The sequence below is a fragment of the Cololabis saira genome, chromosome 24, assembly GCF_033807715.1.
Source record: "Cololabis saira isolate AMF1-May2022 chromosome 24, fColSai1.1, whole genome shotgun sequence".
NCBI classification, from domain to species: Eukaryota; Metazoa; Chordata; class Actinopteri; order Beloniformes; family Belonidae; genus Cololabis; species Cololabis saira.
In genome coordinates this window covers 6,256,202-6,280,408 of record NC_084610.1, presented here as the reverse complement: position 1 = coordinate 6,280,408, position 24,207 = coordinate 6,256,202, and the positions used below count along the sequence as shown (strand labels likewise).

Here is a 24,207-nt window from a genome sequence, read left to right as displayed (position 1 = left end):
ACAATATGGAACGGGCTTTAAGGCCAAATCCTGGATTGGGAGCGTATCAGCTCTGCACAGCAGAACACTAAATACAGGTTTGGGTTTACACACAATACAAACACAAACTGGTGAGAGATTCGGAGGCTTTGAGACGTCAATCCTATTTCCCTTTGACCTAAGTCCTTCAAGAGCAGCTTCTTATTAAATGAAAACAACCTTTAATGTAGGAATGTGTTGGGATTCAGAATGAAGATATGAACATTTGAGTGATAAAACTACAGTATTATATTTTTAATAAACAATAACTGTAGTCTAAACCCTGGGAATGGAAAATGTGGCCTAATGCACAGGCTGGTAATCATGATGGCTGGTAGTAAAGGTTAAAGAGAGTCCTGTAATATCAGCAGGTTTGCTCACCATGAGGTTAAGTATCACATTTCCTCGAAATATTTAAACTTTCGGGCTATGTGAGTCACGTAAAAAGTAATAAAATCAGATTCTTTCAAATCTCTCTTTCAAAATTGTTCACTTTTTAAGAGGGTTTGGAAAACTGTGAAAAAGACTCAAACTCTGAAAAGTCACAAAAAGTTATGGAAATATGTGAAATAGAATAGAATAGAGTGTGGTGTCTATTGGATTTGTACATAATACAATAAGATTAAGAAAGTGTGTACACCTTTTGTATTTTATAAACACTAAAAGATTTTAATATAACTATTTCATTATTGTCAGCAGTAAGGTTACTCTGATTGGCATCATCTTGTACTATTTCTAGTTTGCCAAAAGAATTTTTATCAGATTTTGTACTATGTAGCCCCCGTGGAGGTGGAGGAGGTTGGTTAGGTACTGAGGGGCGAGGTGGTCGATTAATCTTGAAGGTGAGGAGCAGGATCTCAATCTGATAGGAAGCCAGTGGGGTTGCTGGAAGACAGCTGCTATAGACGGATTGTGGGGGTTCTGGTAATGATGTGGGCGGTCTTGCAGCCTGATATGAGTGAACAACTGCAGGCAGAGATCTTGCAGAATCCATATCTCCATGGGTCAAAGGGGAGGAATTACAAAAAATGAGGTATGTGGCTCCATATTTTGACACTTGAGTCAAGAGAGGATCAATTCCTTCAGACATAATAGCTATAAGCAGGCTAAAACTTTGAAAGATATCTACCTCAGAGGTCAGCAACAAAGCAATATGAGCAATTTTCTTCCACCTATTCAAATCCAACCTCAAATTGCTAGAATTGATTTCAAACTTTGATTGATCGCTTCAGCTCACCGAGCAGCCTGTTAGTCAGCCAAGCGTAACTGTGACTCCCCTGGACAGGCCTCAAGCTGCAGGTGATGGGATCAAAACTTTCCAAAACAAAAGCTTTTTTTAAAAAGAAAAGCCAAACAATGCAACTAAATCTGGGACCAGTGTTGAACCAGACTTAAAATTAATCTCCAGAGAAAACTGACTAAACTGAAAAAGAGAGACCAGGATACATGCTTCCTCACTGTGCCTCACACATCCACACAGATGTTGTTTATATTTAAAAAAGAAAAAATCCCTCCTCCTGCCTTTCCCAGAATCCCTTGTTGTTTCTCGCAGCATGCTTGCAGGTTGCATGGAGAAGCGGGAGGAGCTAAAATGTCAGGGGTCCCCGGACAAAAAATGTTTAATCATTTTTTTTTCTCCTTCCAAGCGTCCCCAAGTTATCACTACACCCCCCCCCACGCCCTTCAGTCTGGGGATGGGGTTTCTCCACCACCATGTACGTGCATCTCAACACGTTTCTCCCAAGTTTCTGGGGCTTCATCCCAGGACAACAATGTTCTCACATATTTCAAATAACAAGTAATAAAACAGCAATGAAAATGATATTGGAGATTATCAGTTTTGCAAAAGGACCCTCAATAGGATCTTTGACCTCCTAGGTGGATGCAGGAAAAATGACTGTTGAAAGATTGTGTTCATTTCAAATCATTGAGAGTTTACTGAATATGTTACTCATATTCATGAGTTTCCTTTGATGAAATACGGTTGTAGGATCATACGAGTGTACTCAACAAGAGCACTTATTCCAGTACAGATGTACCATGATAATTCACGGATACCCTCCTCCAACTCGTAGAGATCAAAAGTCAGCTTGAAGAGTAACCCTCTTAAATCAACAATCCTCTTTAACTCTGGTTCACTGCATCTCAGGTCCAAGGAAAACTGGGAAAAGTCTTTAGCTCCATCTAATGGACGGTATGCAATAACACTTGACAAAAACACTTCCAACACTTGACCTGGCCAGCATTCTTGGACTTTGAAGCACCGACATCTTCTTGTATATTTTGTGTCCTTGTCTTGTTAATACGTCGGAGTATTAGGGCCAAATTAAAAAAAAAAAAAAAAAAAAAAATGGAAATTACGAGAATAAAGTCATAATAATATGAGAATAAAGTCGTAAAATTACGAGAATAAAGTCATAATATTACGAGAATAAAGTCGTAATATTTTGAGAATAAAGTCGTAATATTTTGAGAATAAAGTTGTAATATTACGAGAATGAAGTCGTAATATTAAATATATTATAAATATATAAATATAACTTCATAAAATGCTCAATATTCCTCATTTTAAAACAGGGAGAAGATGCTCTTCCTGTTAGAGTTCTCATGAATTATATTCTCATAATATTACGACTTTATTCTCATAAATTACGACTTTATTCTCGTAATATTACGACTTTATTCTCGTAATGTTACGACTTTATTCTCGTAATGTTACGACTTTATTCTCGTAATGTTACGACTTTATTCTCGTAATATTACAACTTTATTCTCATAATATTACGACTTTATTCTCATAATATTACGACTTTATTCTTTTACGACTTTATTCTGGCAACATTATGACTTTATTTTCGTAATTTTACGACTTTATTCTCATAATATTATGACTTTATTCTTTTACGACTTTATTCTGGCAACATTATGACTTTATTTTCGTAATTTTACGACTTTATTCTCATAATATTATGACTTTATTCTCATAATTTCCCTTTTTTTTTTGTTTTAGTTTGGCCCTAATAGTCCGTCGTATGTTAAAAGACAAAACTTTATCCCAGCCTTACATTCTTAGTACCTGTAAACATTCACCCTCAGAATGATTTTGCCATCACCCTGTTGGGATGGCATCATTGCCTAATCTTCTCACCCTGATGGGAACAATATTTTGATCTGCATTTCATCAAATCTGGGGATTTTCTGTTTAGATGGTTTCTGAATCTAGTTTCTTTTGGCCAACTTCCAGCGGACTGAGGGGTACCTTTGACGTTCCAAACGCTTTTGCAGTTTTGGACACTTTAAAACCTTGTGAAACTTGTTTGACAAACATAACAGTTTCAACATGTGCAGACCATCATCTATGACACCTGGTATAGTCAGGACCACTGAGATGTGTAAGATGCATCAGTACTTAAATACATAATAAATACAATGAACTGATAACATACTCAAAGAACCCATAACTATGCCAATGTGGAGATTACTATAAAGTCAAGATTAGTCTGAAATACAACAAACTGTGGAAGATCTTAAGGGATCTGATCTGAACATCTCTAATGCCGGCTGTGGGCAAGAAAACAATGAAACTTAGTGAAGAGTCCTGACATTACATGAATGTGATAACACAGTGTGGCGTCAAGACACTTCTAATATAACTTCCTCAATTTTCAATGAGATAAAGCTGATCATCACCCAGACACGCCGTCTCACGGTGCTAGTGGTGTTCCAACCTGTTAATGAGTGTAGCACCTTACACATGCTACAGCGGGGTTATCGTCATCAACACCTACAGAGGTGTGGACACCTTCTTTCCAAGAGCTGCTCGGCAGCTGAAGAAAACCAGTTCACCAGAATGAACACACAGAGAGGAATATGAGTTGCCAACTTGTGATTAAATCAACTGAGAGCCTATTGTACAGACAGAAAATAAAATTAATAGAATAAAAACATAGACAAGCAGACGGCTAATAAGTTAAATGAGAAATCAAGAGAGGGAATCCAGTGAATCTGTTATGAAGCAACCAGACCATGTTTCTGCTTCAAGTCAGACGATGGGTAGTGTTTTCTTATGAACCAGGCCAGATATCGATGGCAATTCCAGTTGGTAACAAAACATTATGCTGTACAAGTAGAGTAGTAATGTGTCACTGTGTGCTAAACAGGATTGATGTCAAGAAAAGAAATGGGAGAAATGGTAGTAAGTCGGTTAAGTTATGCCTCAACACTTTTCTTCGCTTAAAGGAGCATGAGGTAGGATTTATGAAAAAAATGCGTATACGTTTTAAGTTTTCTAGTAATAATGTCAGATGAAGCGTTCCAAACCAAAAAGAATGAGCCCTCTAGTGTATCTCTCCGTTGCCTTGAACAGGCTGTGTGCTGCAAAATGTGCTGCAATTCCGGGCCGGAATTTCCCGCGCTGTCCTGCGGATGTGACGTCACATGACGCTGCATGCGCATTCTCGACGGCACACGAGTAAACATTGGATACGCGTTTGAGTCATGGAGGCAGCTTCAACTTGAATTGGGACTGAAACAGATGCTGACATGGCTCATTTCCTACTGACCAGGTAAGATAACATTGTAAGTCATATTTAGAGCTTGATTTGAAAATCACATGAGATTACACACGCGCTCCCGTGCCGGCTTCGCTGTTGGCTGCAGGAACCCCGGCGGTCGTCGTGGCGCTAATGAGTCTCATTTCTTATTCTTGCCTCATGCTCCTTTAAGGTTTTTCTCCCACTAGGGCAGTTTTTTACCTGCCATTGTTTATGTTTATGTATTAATTGCTCGGGGGTCATGTTCTGGGTCTCTTTAAAGCGCCTAGAGACAACTTCTGTTGTAATAGACGATATATAAATAAAATAAAATTGAATTGAATTAAAACACGCAACAAGTATAGACATTTCTGTCTATACTTTTTACCTATCCTAAGTTCCTAAGTCACTTTTGTACAGACTCACCCGGCACTTTAAAACCTCATTTTGTACATTTCTGGTCTACATTTTATTTTACTGTTTATACTTTTTATTGTTTATACATTTCCTTTTATTTTATCTCTTATATATTTGTTTTTATATTTGTATTGTGTTGCACCAATCCCCAAAACAAATTCCTTGTGTGAAAACTTGGCAATAAACCCTTTTCTGATTCTTTCTGATTCTTCTGATTCTGATGTAGTGGACGTACATGTGACAGTTCCCTTGCAACACAAATGAGTTTTAACAATTAATTAATTTTCTAAACCCACTTCATTTCTATTAAGGGCCACCAGAGGACTGGAGATATCCCAGCTGTAACGGGGAAAGAGGTGGGGTACACCCTGGACAGGATTCCAGTCCATCACTTTGGTCTGTCCAGTCCATCAAAGGACTGAATTTTCATGCAACAGTGAAGAATCCCTCTGACTTAACAATAACCCAAACAACAGACCTGTACTTACAGCTCTAGGCTTGTTCTGGATTTGACATCAGAAAAAAAGATGCCGATGTCGTTCAGTCAAAGGCTCATTTAGCTTTGTTTTTACATTTTTACAGTGCCAGACAGTTTCTTCCAATGACTTTCCAGATGGTTCTTTGTAATATGACGAATGGAGTGACACACTCCACCAGTTTGACTTTTAGAAGTAGCACCCTGTTCTAAGCTATTTGTCACCCAACTACAATATAAACAAACGTGTTAAATGAAGGAACATATTTTCAACCAACAATCCACATCAGGTGTTAAAGCACTGTATAATGTTATGATTACAGTTTGACGGGACAGAACAAACATCTCACAGATTTGAAGCCAGGTTGTCTGGAAGCCTGCTGCAAAAGGTAAAGGCCTCTGTAAATCCTCTTCAGCTTTTCAAACTGAAACCCAATCTCACGACAAAGAGCAGCACAGTGCTTTTGATTCCTGACGCGGTCATCGCATCTAACAGCTGTGGTGATGAGTGGAGGGATGACAATGTCAGAGCAGCCGTAAATGGACACGGTATTATGGTGTGAGTCCTCCAAATGACTCTGATGTGAGTTTAACACATGATTTTACTGAATAAATGATGTTTTCGTTTCATTACGTCTGAGCTTTGATTACGTTTAAGGGAACATCAGTGATTGAGATGGTTTTCCAACTACATTAAATCAACATGCTTGTAGAGGGAGTTATGCGACCTGTACTGAAGGTCAGACATCTATGACGACAGTTTGCAGTCGGTATCAGTGGCTTCGGCTGTGAAACACTCTTGAATCGATAGCTTAAAGAGCTATCATCTGAGAATGCAAGCAATAGGTGTCAACACCGGATTCGGACATGTCAAAAGGGGATAAATTGTTAACTGCACAAGGACCTGCAGCGGAAATAAAGCTATGATGACGCCTTGCAGTCTAACACTCAAATCTATATCTAACAAACTCTTGAAACACAACTTGAAAAACTGAACAATCTAGGGGAGGCATCTATGTACCATGAATACCCCACGTTATCTGTAAGTTAAGAGCTGAAGGGCTAAAACTAAGGAGGTGTAATTTAAGTTTCATATTGCAAAACCCATCTGTAAAATTACAAGAAGTGCCAAATATGGTTGTTTGTGTCAGGATGAAAGGAATCCTGTGTTACCTGTGTGATAATTCCATCTACCATCCCAGAACTAGCTGACAGATATCAGATTTTCACACATCACGAAAAAACTGATCTCTTCAACCTCTCTTAAAGTCAGAATTTCGTCATGAAATCAATCAACTCAAATGACCCTGATAATATCTTCTTGTTGGTGTCCCACATGTAATAGTGAAAGCCTTGACAGACATGCAGATACATGCTGTTGTGCTAGTCACGTGTGACGCCTTCACGGTTCAATTTGTGTCTAGATTGCACATAGAAGACTGATAAACTTCACTTTTAAGTGGTTTTAGAACTGAAGCCTAAAAAGAAAGATAAGTCCCAAGAATGAGGGGAAAAAATCATTCATCTGAAAGTCAATTAAGTCCAAAGTCAGGTCCTTAATCTTACACTTTTGCATTCATCCCCTATTTATCTCTGAATCCATGTTTCCCTGGTTGCTGCTTTGTTGATTTTGTCTGGGGAACTTTGAGAATGTCACGGTTAATCTTGTTTTCAGATATATATCACATCGTTTTATCATTGAACCACTGATTATCTTAAAAGCCAGTGTTGTGGCGTCTCAGTCTTAAATCATTTTCCAAATTGGTGTCTCTTATATTTATTTGATCACTCCTCAACATAATTGACGTTGTAATACCAACCTGACCTATTTATGAGTCAGTCTGATTCATGACACAAGGAGCTCCAGCAGGTGGGCCGTCCTTTATCTTCCGTGGTTTAACTCAGGGTATCTGTTGAGCCGAGTGATCCAACGCAGACCTCGGCCTCCCCTCTATCTTTAGTGGGCCGCAGTCAGTGAATGAAGAGCCTAACTTTATCTGGCCCAGCGTCATCGAAGCTGCTGGTATTTTTAGGGGGTCTTGCAGTGGCAGCAGCTGCGAAAGCATTTAGCGTTCCCCGCCCCTTCACTCCAACCCCGTCTCTCACTCTTTAGCTGGTTGACAATGACAGAAACGGAGCTAAATCATGCACCACATCATCAAATAAACAACTGCGATCACCTGCTGTATAACTTTGACCTGAGGGGACACAACAAAGACACGACACCTGGGACGATGGCTGACCGGCTGTGAATGGAAGATACAATTTTCAAGATATTCATAATCAGGACTGAAGGCAGGACCCACAACAAGCAGGGAAGGAAGACCAGCAACAGAAGCTGCAACAGACTGCTATGTCTATACACCAAAACCAAAGAGGTGCCTAACATCATCGGAATTAACTGATAGGCCATTTCACACTTTGATTAAATTGACATTACAGCAGAGACTGAACGCTTCAGAAAGAACGACTCTTAAAGAGAGTTTCCCGGGTGTCTGGTCTTGTGCTGATCAAGAAGGAAAAGGTAAGTTGTCTGATGAGTTTTAAAAGCTGCCCTTTTCCCACGTCTTGTATCACAACACATTTCTTTCTTGTTTAGGCATGATCCTTTCTGTCAATATGTCAACATTCAATTCATCAATAATTAAGCCTTTTATCTGGCTTTATTCCTCAGTTAGTGGCCAAATGAAAAGTGGGCACCAGATCAAAACAGCTAAGGAGATATGCAAACACTTTCCACGTGCTGCTACAAGTAGAAGAATACAAGAACTGCTGTTGGCAGATATTCAACAGTTGATATTGTAGCTGGAGTTGTAGACAAGTTAAAAACTAGCCAATAGTTCAGGGAGAAGGGTAAATCTCTGTTACGAGGACACAGATGACATAAATGAGCCATCCATGCATGTGGTTGTGATTCTGTTCCATCTTAGTGGCTGCAGGTGTGCTCCTCCAAAGTTTTATATGTGTTTTATGGCACATGGTTTCTAGGGTCTTATTTTGGAAAGTCTACTTTATAAATACACTCTTCAATGAGTTACAGCACCAGCTGTGAGAGAACCAAAAAATATTTGCCTCTGGTCGATACCCACATGAACAAATAACTAAACATGATGTAAACACCTTCTGAAGCATATTTGATTAGATTTATTTGAATTTGTGTCAATTTAAAGCAACAAAAAGCCTTTTCTACAAATAAATTGGGATTTTGAGCTGGTTGAAATCGATTGCCCACTAAAGTGTCTGTTTTATTTATCTTGTAGCTCCTTCCCTAAAGACAAAGTGGTTAACTTTGGGCCAAAAACAAAGTGAAAGAAACATCTTCATTCAAACAAACGAAGAAAACGTGACATTGTCATGGATATTTTTGGTGGTGCTCCACGTGTGCTGGGCTATCCACGCCCTGTCGTGGCACAGAGTGGAACAGATGCCACACTGAAGTGCCAAATTGGCGGAGACCCTCGTCCCGATGTCATTTGGGAACGTAAAAATGTCCAAATCTTGTCTGAAGGACGATACAAGCTCTCAGAGGAGGGGAAAGTGTACTTGTTAACCATTACTGGAGTGAATCCTGAAGATGCTGGCCAGTACATCTGCAAGGCTAGAAATAGCGTAGGTGAAACCTATGCAGCAGCTTCTCTTAAAGTGGAAGGAGAAGCAAAGTCACAAGATGGAGAGCTGATGCAATTAAGGGTCAATGGTGGAACCCAATCAATAAAGGAAAATGGAGATTTTAGTGGACATGTTAATGGATACGGCCCGGTGCAAAATGGTGAGAGTGTGGAGGAAATGAAAGAAGAGCAGAAGCAGAATAACAATCTAAGCAAAAAGCTGGAAGGCATTGATTTAATACCCAATGATAAGCCACGATTCCTGATCAAGCCCCTGTCTCTGCGAGTGGATAGGGGAGAGGATGCTGCTTTCTCCTGCAAAATCTCGGGCACACCTTTGCCCAATGTATGTTGGGAGAAAGATGGGAAAAAGCTGAGTGACATCTTTGAGAGCTCACACTTCAGTGTGAGCAACCAAGATGGTGGCTGGTTCCAGCTCAAGATCTACAGGACGCGTATGCCAGACAAAGGTGTTTATACGTGCAAGGCTGTCAACGGTCACGGTGAGGCCTTGGCCGGAGCCGTCCTCCTAGTGGAACCCGTACCAGAGCGAGAAGAGAGTAAGATTTCCTCAAACAGTCACACTAACAGCCAGTGGTCACCAAAGCCCCGATCTGGACGGCTCGGCTTGTCCAAGCTCATGGAGGAGCCGCCAGTCAACGCAGCAAAAGTCAAAAAGTTTGCAGTAACAGAGGGGAAGCACGCCAAGTTTCGCTGCTTTGTGACGGGCAAACCGAAACCCGAGATCATCTGGAAGAAGGACGGGAATCCCCTCGAACCAGACAGGCGTCATCTGATATTTGAGGACAGAGAGGGTTACTACACACTGAAGGTTCTGTACTGCAAGCTCCAGGATACAGGACTGTATGTGTGCGCTGCATCAAACACTCTTGGAAACACCCTTAGCGCTGTTCATCTTACTGTGAAAGGTAAAAACATCTTTCTTTTATTTTTTTTAAAGAAGGTGTCTTAACTTTCTGGAACTAAATGACACGTGGCATCATTTTTTGATATTTCTTTAAAAATTCCAAGTAAAATTGGACTCCTGTTCTTGGTTCTATAAGACATTTCACTTCTTACCCTAAAGCCATGTTAAGGTCTTCCTGACCGGGCAACAGTTTCTGACTTTTAAACTAAACTAAAAGTTGTTGGGAAACTCACATCACGTCATTTGACTTATGTGAATAACACATGACCCTTCTTCGGGGTCATTTCGGTGGTTTTCACCTACATGGTACCCATGCAAGATGGCATACTTTTGCCCGTAATATTGACCCAGATAAAGAAAAGTCAAGGCTGCATTCTGAGAGTTAGATAGGTGTTACCTGGAAGCATCTCCTCTGCTTAATCCCCAAGTTTCCCCAATAAACAAATATGATAAAGGACAATCTGACTTACAATGCATTGAATGTGAGACTGTAAGTCGTGTGCTTTCCCTCGCAAAATGCATATTTTGTTGCTTAATTACAGCAACACTATGCTGCAGGCTTAGCTCATATCTGTAGGAGTTGTATAATCATGTTTGTGCCTCATCCCTGCTTGCAGCAATCTGAACACCAGCATAAGAAATATATAATAAGCAAAAACAAACACAACAAGATTCTTGGTTGAAATCCTTAAAAGAATAAAGGTCACTGCATTGCAATCACTTAGCAGGCACTTTTTCCCAAAATCTCAGCATGTGAAATGCAGAAGTGGGGATCAATCCAGCAACCTCCTTACTGAATGGTGACTACTCTGCTTCCTCAGCTATAGCTGTGATCGTATCATCAGTTGTCATGTCTGAGCAACAAGATTGGCATAAACAACCAATAAATTAAACTGTAACATTAAAAATAACTCAACAGTTTAAGGGAAATCGCCAATCATAAATGGCATTACGACACTGATGAGTTTCTCCAACAGGACGGGTTAAACATTAGGTCATAGGCTGCACTTGTTCAGTCTAAGTGGCCTGTGTGCATAGTTGAAATGCATGGCATCACCCCTGAAAGTGTTTAATTATTTAGTCATAATCCTTTCGTAATGGTCAGATTATTCACACATAGCTTTTCGTTAGTGCATTGGTCAGCTGTTCCCTCCACAAGTGTCCATTTAGTGATGGGGAGGAGACTCAAGCAGTCTAAGTTGGTACTGATTTTTTTTTTTTAATTGTCCTAGCAGTGTGTGGCAATGTGTAGTGAGGTAATTGCTAGATACAACCAATTTTTCAACAAACATTATTCATTTACTCATTTTAATACAACAATACTGCCTTTTCTAGGTCAGCATAACCTTCTTCCAAGTGATGATATTTAGAATAACAATCTTTCACCCTTTTTTGTCAGCTAATCCATATACATGTATATAAATATATATATATATATATATATATATATATATATATACATATATATATATATATATATATATATATATATATATATATATATATATATATATATACATATATATATATGTATATATATATGTATATATATATGTATATATATTCATATATATCAGCCCATTTTAAGAGGAATCCTATACTGCAAAATATCCATTTACCTCTGTTACTCAGGCCCAGCTGTGCGATTTAGACGCTCCTTACAAGACGTGGAGGTGAGGGAGAGGGATGTTGCTGTGCTGGAGTGTGAGGTGCCAGATGAGAAGATACCAGCTGCCTGGTACCTTGAAGACCAGCGGCTGATGCCCAGCAGTAAATATGGGATGGAGCAGAAAGGAACCAGACGGAGACTCACCATCCACGACATTGGAGCAGATGACGATGGAGTCTATCTGTGCGAAATGCCTGATGGAGCAAAGAGCATTGCCGAGCTATCAGTTAAAGGTAAGCTGCATTGCATGTCAATTTCCATCAAAACATTATTCAACTATTGCAAAATTACAATACTTTTTCACTTAAAGCAGATTAGCTGCTACATTTCAAAACTTCCTCACTGAGGTTTTGATGTACATCAGCTTCCCAATCCATCTCAAAAGTTGATTACGTCTTCCCAAACCTTTTTTATAATGAAATCTATTAATTTTTATTCATGGAATAACACTTGCTGTTATTTTAACAAGTCAAAAATATCTACAATAGCTATAAAATCAAACCTTCTCAACAAAAGAGCTCAAATAGAACTTTTATTCATGCTTTCAGGTACTATTCTTCGTAAACTTCCCCGGAAGCTGGAGGTCCTCGAGGGGGAGAATGCAGCATTTTGTGTGGAGGTGGAGGATGATGATCTGGAGATCCACTGGTTCAAAGACGGCCTGAAGCTTCACGAGACGCACCAAACCATTCTGAAATCCTTCGGTAAAACCCACATTCTGGTCTTTGTAAACGTGGCCCATCACGACTCGGGGGTTGTGACGTTCGTCACAGGAAGATCCAAGACGTCGTCACGGCTTAAAGTCAAAGGTAAATATTTAGGATAGCCAATTATTTGATTCGTTTATCGGATTTTAAAACATACAGTCATTTATTTCCGAAAGATATTCACAAAAGTCTTTAAAATACAAGCCACATTCCCCTACACACATACATACATGTATATATTGTTTATTTCATGCAATGAGTGCATATCTATTTAATAAAGGTACTCAAAACACTTCATGTGGTTTTATCATGTGGTGATCAGCACCTTGCCAGCGGGCACAACTACATATTCACCGCCTGGGACCAAACCACCAAAACTCTGCCTACTGTACAATTGTGTGCATGGCAACACTGGTTGAGTTACCTGGAAAGTTACATAGGCGTGATCCAAAGTTTGTCCAGTAAGTCTTTATTTATCTTTATCTTCTTCATCGTCTTTAATGGTAAATCTACCTATGCAGTCAGCAGACAGTGCTGTCACATCACTGAAAGCAATGTGAGGGTTTGTGACATATGATCTTTATGTGAAAAGGAAAAAATGCTTGATAGAACCAAAAAAAATCACTTGATCTGGATTGATCAAATTTCTTGAGCCCACATACAGTAATTTTGAGTCTATACTCATCTTTCTGAGGTGCGATACACTGTATCAGTATATGATACAGTGTATGATGTAGTATATGAGTATTTTCCACCGGTGACTTAAGCTCTCGGCTGACTGAATAAACATTCACGCATGACCGCACTGGCAGAGTCGTCAATATGAGCTAGTAAACCGATGTGATCCTATCACATGCAAGATATCTGAGAGACAGGAAACGGATCCAAGTGGAGATGCAGATGTCGAGTTTCCATTTGAAACATTGATATCATATTTTTCCATTATTAGTACCACAAACATGCCACCTTCCTAGATTCAATACCAGCTGAAAACACAAAGGTGAACCATTGAAACTATGATCTTAAGATTGCATATTAAAAAAAAAATTTTTTTTTTCTTTAAAGCCACCAAACACAGCCCTCCTATCTGCCCCGGGGATATAAAAATGGATGTGGATAGACCCAACAGTGCTCTGCTCACCTGGGTGGCCGCCCCCAACAGCCAGACCTCCACCCGCTCTGTCTTTGTTCTGGAACGGCAGGAAGTGGGCTCGCAGGAGTGGCAGAAGTGTTTCACCTCAGAGACCGACACCTCTGTTGAAGTCACGGGGGACAGCGTGCCTTGTGAAGGCAATTACCGCTTCCGTGTCAGCTGCATCAACAAATATGGACGAAGTGGCCATGTAGAGTTTCCCAACGTTGTCCATCTTGGTCAGTAGCACACTGTAAAGTAGAATTATATATGGGTCAATGACGTGACGCCTATATTTTCTGAAAAACAGACTTTTTTTCAATTCAAAAAAAGGTTTAAATGGATTAAAAAAAATACCATATATATGAACCACCTGTCCCACATATGGACTTGAATTTTACAAAAAATACTAGTTATTTGGGATTTTGAGTTGTTTTTAAGCGTCAAAATGTCATGTGGTGCGACCGTCCGATCATGACTCCTGTTTTGAAAACTTTTTTGAAATCACTCTAAATGTTTTTAAATCAATCTTCTGCCCTATCTGGCATGATTTCTGAAGTGTCTTCTAGTGTGTAAGATTGCAACACATTTGTATTTATATTTCCATCATAATATACAAACAAAGTTTGACTGATTATGTCCATTTTATGAAATATCAAAAAACAAAATTTTTTGTATAATACTGAAAAAAAAGATGTCAAGATGTTAAGGAAATTAATTTATTTCAATATGAATCATGGTTGCACCACATGACTTTTTTTAAGGCTAGTGCCAATTCATCTTGACAAAAAACTCTGAAATCACTTAATTTAAAATTTTTATATGAATTTATGTGTACACAACATTCTTAATGTTTGAACTACTGCAATAGATATTCTTTTTTTTATTATTTAAAAAAAAGACCTGTTGAAAATCCTTATTGGTCATTGACCCATATACAGTTGGTTTTTGTATTCCTAATGTGCTGGAGAAAAATGTAATACAGCTACTTTCTTCTGTCACCACAGCCCCAGGCCCCAAGATTCACAGCCATCTCAAAAGCTGTGAGATGGTGGAAGGAGAAGATGCTCATTTCTCAATTGAACTGTCCACCTCGATGGTCGGAACTTGGTTTTTCAATAGCTCCCAACTGCAGCATGGTGGGCGATATTCAATACAACACACTCAAACAAAGCACTCGCTGGTGATCCATGAAACTCAAGCAGCAGATGACACCGCTGAGATCACATTCATAGCCAACGGAGTCAGAGACTCAGCTGTGCTCAAGGTTAAACGTAGGTGTAAAGATCTATTCTTTTTGTTGAATTCGGCACATGCTTGATGCATTTCCCTGAAGACTGCTCATTTTATTTCTTTGCAGCTGCCGTGGTGAAGTTCACCCCACTGTCAGAGTTAGACAGCAACAAGAAAGTGGAGGCAGGTGAGGCCATCGTTCTCTATTGTGAAGTCTCCCACCCTGCTGCAAAAGTTTCCTGGTTCAAAGATGGAGAGGAACTTCAGGTGACTGAAGGCCTGAACATCCAGTCAGACGGGAATATGAGGAGGATAGTGATCCAGGATGCTGATGTATCTCACTCGGGAGTTTATACGTGTGAAACGTCAGCGGATGTCATCAAATTCAACGTTGATGTAGGAGGTATGATTTTTGACAGTGGGTATGTTTTAAGTGTCTGGAAATATGAAATAACTTAGTTCATGCTTCCTTTAAAATGCATGATTTAAATAATTCTCTTTGGAGTTTTTATTATTGAGAATTTACATGCATTTCTTCACATTTACGTTACAATTTTCACCTTTTACCCAAAGGAGGGAAAAGATTGAAGTTAATTACTTTGTGATGCAGCTTTAAATTCTTTTCTCTTGATAATAACAAAAATATTTGTTACAAACAAAGTTATGTTGTAATTAAAATAAAAAGCTCCAGGGCCCTAATTAATAGGTACAGGACTGTCTCAGAAAATTAGAATATTGTGATAAAGTCCTTTACTTTTAGTCCTTTATTGATTCATTACAAATCAACTGAAATATTGCAAGCCTTTTATTATTTTAATATTGCTGATTATGGCTTACAGCTTAAGATTAAGATTCACAGAATATTCTAATTTTTTGAGATAGGATATTTGAGTTTTCTTAAGCTGTAAGCCATGATCAGCAATATTAAAATAATAAAAGGCTTGCAATATTTCAGTGGATTTGTACTGAATCCAGAATGTATGACATTTTTGAATTACAGAAAATAAAGGACTTTATCACAATATTCTAATTTTCTGAGACAGTCCTGTACATCAAATGAACTTTTAAACAATCAACAATGAATAATGAACCAGAAAACCCATAACTGGCATTTTATTTCAATCAAATCATTATTTTAGGAAGAAACTTTATACGATACCTTTTGCTCAGCAGCATCCCTGTGTTATTTTTCAGGTCCTCCAGTGGAGTTCAGTCCAGTCGCAGAGGACGAGCTGCATAAAAGCAGCATGGAGCTGGACCCCGTGGTCCTGCTCTGCCACGTGTCCACAGCTGACGCTGAAGTTGTGTGGTAAGACAAAGACAAATGAAACTGTTAAAAACAAAAAAAGATGTTGTTCCTTGTTATTTGAGACGCTGTATTTCTTTTTTGGTCCCAGGTACAAAGACGGCTGTGAGATCCAGCCCACTGACAACATAACTCTGCAGGAGGAAGGAACCATGAGGAGGCTAATCATCCGCTCTGCAGAAACTTCAGATGCTGGAAGTTACACGTGCCAGGCAGGAAACAACAGCATGGACTTCACTGTCAATATCAGAGGTGTGCCAACAATTCTGATTCCTGCTGGTCCAAGACGTTAAAAAAAAAAAAAAAACACTAAATAAAGTGCATAACAGGAGCACTAATAATCATTCATTTTCCTTCTGTCAAATATATACCTAGAACCTCCAGTGATAATTGTGGAACCAAAAGATGACGTTGTGATGGAAGGTTATGGATCAGAGGAGATAAACTTGCAGTGCGAGTTGTCTCGCTCCAGCGGGAAAGTGCGCTGGTTCAAGGATGGCCTGCAGGTGCAGGAAAGTGACGAGATCCAGCTGATATCAGAAGGTCCTTATAGGAAGCTCAGCATCCTCTGCGCCGCAGGAGAGGACAGTGGAGAGTATGTCTGTGAAACAGATGGAGACTCTGTCTTCTTCCAGCTGATTGTTAAAGGTAAAACATTTGATAATATGAATATGTGAAGACTCTCTAAACTATGAATCAGTGGTTTAACTTATTATTGTTTCCTCCTGTGCCAGAACCACCAGTAAAGATAGTTTCTCCTAGCCAATCAGAGGTAGAAGTGAGCCACTTGGCCTCAGAGAGGCTGGAGCTCAGCTGTGAGATCTCTCAGGCCGATGCACGGGTCCGTTGGTACAGGGACAGTCTGGAGGTAGAAGAGGGGTGCAACTTGATCCTGGAGGAGGACGGGGCCAAGCGCGGTCTAGTCATACCTTGTACAACTGTGGACGATACTGGGGAGTACATTTGTTACACTGAAGATGACTCCGTGGCCTTCCTGGTGACCATTACAGGTAAGCGGAAGGAGACGTAGCAAAGCTGTTTTCTATCAAAAAGTGATTACTCTTCCATTCATTTTACTCCCTCTTGTCATTTAGAGCCACCAGTGACACTTACCCGTCCCCAAAACATACCTGATCAAGTGGCCAGCTTCACAGGAGAACCAATCGTTCTGGAAATAGAGGTGTCCCGTCCGTCAGCAGAAGTCCAGTGGTGGCTGAATGGCAGGGAAATAAAAGAAAGCAGCAACTTCACCATCACAGAGGACTCCCTCATCCGCCGCCTGACCATCCACTCTCCCACTCCTGACGATTCTGGGGAATACACCTGCTATGCCAGTGATGATAAAATTGATTTCCAGGTCAATGTTACAGGTAAGAGGTAAAGGTTTCCTCAGAGGTGTTTTGTACTTAAAAAAAAAACCTTAAAGATTGATGTGAATTTCTCTTTCCTCAGAGCCACCAGTGAATATCTTAAGAAAGTCAGAAGACGAGTCAAACTTAAAGTTCATGGTTTCCGATGACATTGTGCTGGAGTGTGAGCTCTCAAGAGCAAATGCCAGCACCAAATGGTACAAGGATGGCTGTCGTCTTGGGGAAGATGAAAGATTCTGCGAAGAAGAAGAAGGTGCTTTCCGCTCACTGGTCATCCTCAATGCTGAACTTGAAGATTCAGGAGAATACCTTCTTGATGTTGGAGATGACAGCCTTACCTTCCAGGTTACAGTAGAAGGTAAGAGAGAAAAATCAATCAAATTGTTTCCCTGCATAAATTCATCTCTTAGAAAATGTTTTTTGCCTTTAGAGCCTCCAGTTACCATTGTAGGAAACTCGTATGACGATGACTACCAGGAGATGGTAGCAGGCGATGACCTAATCCTGGCTTGTGAGGTGTCTCGGGCCAATGGCCCCGTTACCTGGTACTGCAATGACAGGATGCTCACCAACGATTCCCGTACCACCATTGAAAGCTACGGGACCCTGAGAAAACTGATCATCTCAAGTATAGAGTCATCCGATTCTGGAAAGTACGTGTGCGATGCTGTGGATGACAAGATGGTCAGCATTGTCAGGATTCAAGGTAAACCCAGAGTGTCTAGGGACTCTAGTAAAGACGAAAACGCAGAGTTACATGATTTATCTGTTTTCTTTTCCACTGAAGAGCCTCCAGTTACTTTTGTAAACAAGGAGGACGACATTGTTGTTACGGGATACGAAGCGGAAAGTGTGACCTTCGAAAGTTACGTGTCCAAGGACAGGGCTCTGGTGCGATGGCTTAAGGACTGGACAACGGTAGAAGGTGAACGCTTCCAAGCGCTCATGGAGGGCCATAAACGCACTCTTACGATAGACCCTTTAAGACGCTCTGATGCTGGGGAATACACCTGTGATGTCAACACAGACCAGATCCACTTCAGTCTGCTGGTGAGAGGTAAGAAATTCTGATTCATTGTCTTTTGTCTGTAGAGCACACGTTTGACCTGAAGAGTATTTAAAACCCCAAATTTTGTATCACAGAAATGAGGATTAAGTTTGTAAAAGCCCTCCAAGATACTGTGGCTCACGCCGATGGGATGGTGACCCTGCGTTGTGAAGTGTGCAAGCCCAAAGCAGACGTCCAGTGGCTAAAGAACGGAGCAGAGGTGATCCCAAGCAGGAGGTTCTCCATTCGGGCAGATGGATGTGAACGAAGCCTGACCATCCACCGTTTAACTCGAGAGGATGCAGGGGAGTATACCTGCGAGTCCAGGGATGACCAGACCACTGCGACACTAAGAGTGGAGAGTGAGTATGCTCAAAGGAAGATTTTCTGCCTTTTCTTACAAAAACTAGCAGTTCCTTGAACTCCTGAATATCTCTTCAGTGCCTCGAGTGGTGGAGTTTCTCACTGACCTTCACAACACAACCGTGCTGGAAGGAGAAGACGCCACCTTCAAGTGTGTCGTCTCTCCTGATGACGTCCAGTTGATCTGGCTCATGGACAATGAGCCCATCGTCATGGGCAATCGTTTCCAGGCAACGCAGAATGGCTTGTGCCACATGTTTGTCATCAAAAAGTGCCAGATATTAGATTCTTCAAAGATTACAGCAGAAGCTGAAGGACAGATGAGCAAAGCCAGTCTCAAAGTTCAGGGTAAGACCTTGATGAAGCCATGTATTACTAATACTTCTGGAATGATACAGCCACTTTCTTTTCTGACTCTTGTTGTTTTCTTCAGAGGCTCAGGTCATGTTTACAAAGAAAATGGACGTGGTTATCGGGGAGGAGTTCGGCGATGCCACCTTGGAGGCAGAGATCGGCCTAGAGACGGGTGAGGTCCAGTGGATGAGGCAAGGGGTGGTCATCCAGTCCGGTTCCCGACACACGCTGGCCCAGAGCGGCTGCAAACGCAGTCTGACCATCCACAACCTGACTCTGTCAGACCGGGGGACCTACCGGTGCGAGACTCTTCACGACCGGACGCAGGTCAAACTCAATGTGGAACGTAAGCGCTCTCTTATGGGCTATTTATGAAAGATTTCAAGAGATGTTCAACATGAATTTGGCCAAATGTCTTCCATACAGATGTTAAGGTTGCAAGTGATTATTACTTTGCTTTGTCCATACACAGCCATACTAACTCTTAAAACTTAAAGGGGACCTATTATGAAAAACCCGTTTTCTCTTCCTTTAACATATATAAAGTGGTCTCCCCTCAGCCTGCCAACTCAGAGAAGGAGGAAAGCAACCAAATTCTGCAGTGTCTGTACAGCCGCCCGGATGATCCATCCAGTGTGTTATGGCTTCTACGAGCCGTTCAGATTCTGCTCCCGTCGTTACGTAACGAAAATGCGATTTACATCAGTTGGCCTCCGATGCGTGAAACCACGCCCACAACTAAACTCCGCCAGCCGGAGCTTCCGCCATTTTTTCAAAGCGGTGTATCGCGTCATTCAGGCAGCCAATCAGCACAGAGCCTCATTATCATAGCCCCGCCCACTCAGAATCCTGCATAGATATTGAGGTTAGAGAATGGGAAGATAAAGACATGGCTCAGAGGCTGAATTTCTAATTTATTTAGAAAAAACTATCAAAAGCTTATTTTTAAGACATTAAAGGCCTGTTTAAAATAGGTATTAGATGCCATAATAGGTCCCCTTTAAGAGTCCACTATTCATAAGAGATGAAAGTTGGAGAAAGTGGAACACTCAAGGTCACATACTTGTTATTTTTCTGATTGTGATCATTCGGATTCTGGTGTACTGCATTTCTTCGTACTGGAAGCCCATCTGCGACAGATTAAGGGGCAGGACATACTCTAGATGTTTTTCACAGTATGTCACAGTGCAAAAAGGTACTAAGAATAGCTTGGTTAGACCTTTAGGTGTGAAAAGGTTTTTGAAACACAGCCTTACTGTTATACAATAGAGTGCCGAGTGACAATGCGGCGATAGATTGCTTGTATAGGTGTTTTAGTAACAGCAACAGTCTATATTTGAATCAACATTTCTATTGTCCTTGAAACACAAATTACTTCATGAGTGAATGTCTATGCATGGTCCTCAAGACATTTAAATGCAGTTGAGTTTTGGAGTATAGGGATATTATCAATCATTCCACCACACACAACCCATTCAATAACATCATCCACTTCGTTTCCTCTATCCAGCCAGAAAAATCGTGATCCGCAAAGGCCTAGCTGACCAAGAAACCTTTGAACGGGAGACGGCTTCCTTCGAGGTGGAGCTCTCGCACACAGATGTAGAAGGGGTTTGGCAGAAAGACGGCATCCGCGTGAAACCCAACAACCAGTTTCGTGTGAGCACCAACGGGCAGGTCCACGGCCTCACGCTGTGCAACCTGACCATTGAAGACACGGGTACCATCGTCTTCTCAGCTGAAGGAGTGCGCACCACCGCCAGGCTCACGGTCAAAGGTGAACATGTACCTTTTCTTGTGAAGAACAGTGGCTTGTTTTTAACTCAAAAATAAGGCGGCCTCACTGTGCTGTCCTTTCTCAAGTCAAAAGAATGAATTCAGCTAAAGTTTTATGGCAGAGGTGCCATCACAGGGCCGTAAAAACATCACAGATGAAGTTATTATTTGTGTGATGTGCTGACTGATGCTTTGGACTGCCTGAACTGACAGAGACACCGGTGTCTATCTTGAAACCGCTGGCCGATGTCCGTGTGGAGGAGGAATTTCCTGCCACTCTGGAATGTGAATTCTCCAGACAAAATGTCGAAGTCAGATGGTTAAAGGTAAAATAAACAATGAACTGTTTTCTATGCTCGTGGGTATGTTTTGGCTTATCGCTTGCAATAAAGTTACATTTTCAATGGAAAACTCCTTTTATTTTCTGTATTAATAAGAATGGGACAGAGCTGAAGCCGGGGAAGAACTATCGGATCTACTCCATGGGTCGGAAGCGGTTCTGCCAGATCCTGCAGTGTTCCCGGGCTGACTCTGGCTCGTATACATGTGACGCAGGGGAAAACAACACTTCCTGCTCCCTGGAGGTTTATGGTAACTGTCTGATCAAAAGTTATTTTCCACTAAAGTCTTAGGTGAACATATTTGCCAACTGACGCTCACATGCAACAGTGAAGAGCTCAATCTCAAATTAAGCTATGACTCCATCTAGTGGTCAAACTTCATTTTTCAACAAATCTTTTAAAGGCATAACTCATCTGATGTGAATATTTGTACTTACCTCACAGAACATGAGCTGGAGATCGTTCACGATCTTGAAGATCTCTACATTCAGGAAGACCAGAACGCCGTGTTCATGTGTGAGGTTTCTCTGGAGGACGTGAACGGGGAGTGGTACAAGGACGGCCACAGGATTCGGCCCACGAGCACCACAAAGACACGCACTGAAGGTGAGAGACAGAGAGGGCTGGAGAGGTGGAGTACAACCATTTAATGTGAAAGACAGGCAAAGTGTCAGGATGAAACAAGCAAATGCTGTATCTGGGTTTTAGAAACTTACCACTGCCATCTAATGGGTCCAAAGAACAAGACTTAAAAAGAAGGCGAGTCAGTGCAAGAAGAATCAGAATTCATGAAAATAAAAAGAAAATAAGGCCTTATAGACACAAATTCTGCATTATTCAGTTTTTCCTTTTTTACATCAGTGTGCATTAAATTTCATCTTCTTTCATCTTACAGGGACCAAACACTTTCTGCTCATGTGCAATGTTAAAGCGGAAGATGCTGGAGAAATCCGTTTTGTAGCCAGGGATGTGGAGTCAACAGCCTACCTGGAGGTAGAAGGTGCGTCCACTTTTATATTTATCCTCCTTACATAAGCAGCTTCATCTGTTCCTTTTCAAATCTCAAGAAAATAATCTTCTACCTTCAGAACTTCCGGTGTCCATTGTAAAACCCCTACGAGACCGAACTGCCCTGGAGAAGCACCGGCTAATCCTTGAATGCACAGTGTCCTCGGCCCGCTCCAGCGTGACCTGGTACAAAGACAGACAGGAGCTGGTTTCTTCGGATCGCATGGAGATCCAGGCGGACGGCTGCTGCCATAAACTAACCATCCACAAGGTGGACGTGGAGGATGAGGGCACCTACAGCATCGAGGTCGGGGAGCACACATCCACAGCTAAACTGATGGTTGAAGGTAAGCTGGATGGAGAGCTGATGTTTTTGCTAAGAATCTCAGCAAAAGTTGTGATGGTTGCATTCTCTGGAGAAGGGAAGTAAAAGCTTATTTCTTCTGCTGCAGCCCAGGCCCTTGTGATGGTGACGGAGCTACAGGATGTGGAGGTGGCAGAGCCGGAGGCGGCTTCTTTCCAGTGTGAGGTGTCCGTTGACATAAACAAGCCTCCAGTTTGGACTTTGAACGGGGTGGCTCTTCAACAGGGCCCGTCCATCCGCCTGGAAAACCACGGGACAGTCCACAAACTCACGTTGAGGGAAACCAGTGTAGACATGAGCGGCACAGTGAAGTTCACCATGGGCAAGGCAAAGAGCAGCGCCACGCTCAGCGTGATCGGAGAGTAGAAGGAAAAGAAAGTCACTCTTAAGAGGAAAAGGTCTAAAATATCTAGTTTTGCCCTTTTTTCTTTGTGTCTTTCAAATAAAGGTTTCAGTGAAGTCAGAAAAAAAATGAAAATTTCAGTCAAGACATGCATTTTTTTTAACATTGTAGATATTATTTACTATGACTTGATCATGATTTTTAGTTGAATTTACAGTACATTCTTGTATTTTATGAAAAGATACCAAAAAAAAAACTAAAAAACTTCTATGTGGCTGTTATAATACTTAATTGTCTGTATTTCTGGGCTGAAGTCTGAAACTTTTCAATTTTGAGACTTCTCCTGCCACTAGCACTCAAGAAGAGGTAAGGTCAAACAACAGTTTTATTTTCAGAATAAATAAATAAATAAAAATAATAAGTCCTGCTTTTCTCATTCTTATGGAAAAATGTTTTATGTACAATACAATCTTAGCTCTGACTGCACCTGTTATTCACACTGGCATTATTTTGATTATTTAAACAATTTTACAATAGTTATATCCGTCCATATTTATAGTAATTTTCACCAAGACCTTGTATTGACAATAGCTGTGTGTGATTTTCTCCAGCACACAGTCTCAATGGGGTTGATGTCTAGACACTGTAATCGCCAATAAAATATTTCACAATTTGAGCCAAATGAACCATGGCATAGTCATCTTGAAATATGCCTGTGCAATCAGGGACTGAAAAATAAAATTGCTTATTTATTACATTTAGGTTGCTGGTCTCGTGTTTCAAATGCTGCATCTACCAACTGCAGCAACCCCATACAATAATACTGTCACTCCCTTGCACAGTCTGCACCATGCATGATAGGTGCAAGCATCCTTCTCTCTGGAGGTAAATATGGACTAATCACCACATGGCCTTTTCCATTGCTCTGTGGCCAATCATTACACTCCTAACAAAATTTAAGTATTTTTTTTCCAATTACCCTGAATGGTAAGTGGCTTCTTTTTTTTTTTAACTATACAATTGTTTAATCCAAGCATGTTGGTTCCTCTTCACACAGTGGAAATTATCCTTTTTAAACCATTAAACATTCCCGTGAGTTTCATTATTGATTCTCTTTAATTAGAGTTCACTAATTGCTTAAACGAGTTCTCCCTCAAAGATGATCACTAATTACTATTGTCAGGTTTTAATAATGCGCATGGCAATAATTGACCC

At 40.8% G+C, this 24,207-nt stretch overlaps 1 protein-coding gene across 2 annotated transcripts; it reads left to right on the top strand.

Moving 5' to 3' along the window:
- The first annotated feature begins 7,931 nt into the window (after nucleotides 1–7,931).
- On the top strand, nucleotides 7,932–23,455 carry obsl1a (obscurin like cytoskeletal adaptor 1a). 2 transcript variants are annotated; one of them, XM_061715644.1, is made up of 25 exons: nucleotides 7,932–7,966; nucleotides 8,703–9,979; nucleotides 11,611–11,880; nucleotides 12,196–12,456; nucleotides 13,420–13,725; nucleotides 14,494–14,760; nucleotides 14,847–15,122; nucleotides 15,914–16,028; nucleotides 16,117–16,277; nucleotides 16,401–16,673; nucleotides 16,760–17,035; nucleotides 17,120–17,395; nucleotides 17,478–17,753; nucleotides 17,826–18,101; nucleotides 18,183–18,452; nucleotides 18,539–18,805; nucleotides 18,885–19,154; nucleotides 19,240–19,506; nucleotides 20,671–20,937; nucleotides 21,150–21,262; nucleotides 21,374–21,527; nucleotides 21,722–21,883; nucleotides 22,173–22,277; nucleotides 22,366–22,632; nucleotides 22,738–23,455. In XM_061715644.1, exons 2-25 carry the CDS (start codon nucleotides 8,797–8,799, stop codon nucleotides 23,013–23,015), a joined length of 6,636 nt encoding a protein of 2,211 aa, XP_061571628.1. In that variant the 5' UTR covers nucleotides 7,932–7,966; nucleotides 8,703–8,796; the 3' UTR covers nucleotides 23,016–23,455. The 2 variants fall into 2 exon arrangements, with proteins under 2 accessions (XP_061571628.1, XP_061571629.1); XM_061715645.1 differs by lacking the exon at nucleotides 7,932–7,966 and having other exon boundaries at nucleotides 8,689–9,979.
- Nucleotides 23,456–24,207: the final 752 nt, after the last annotated feature.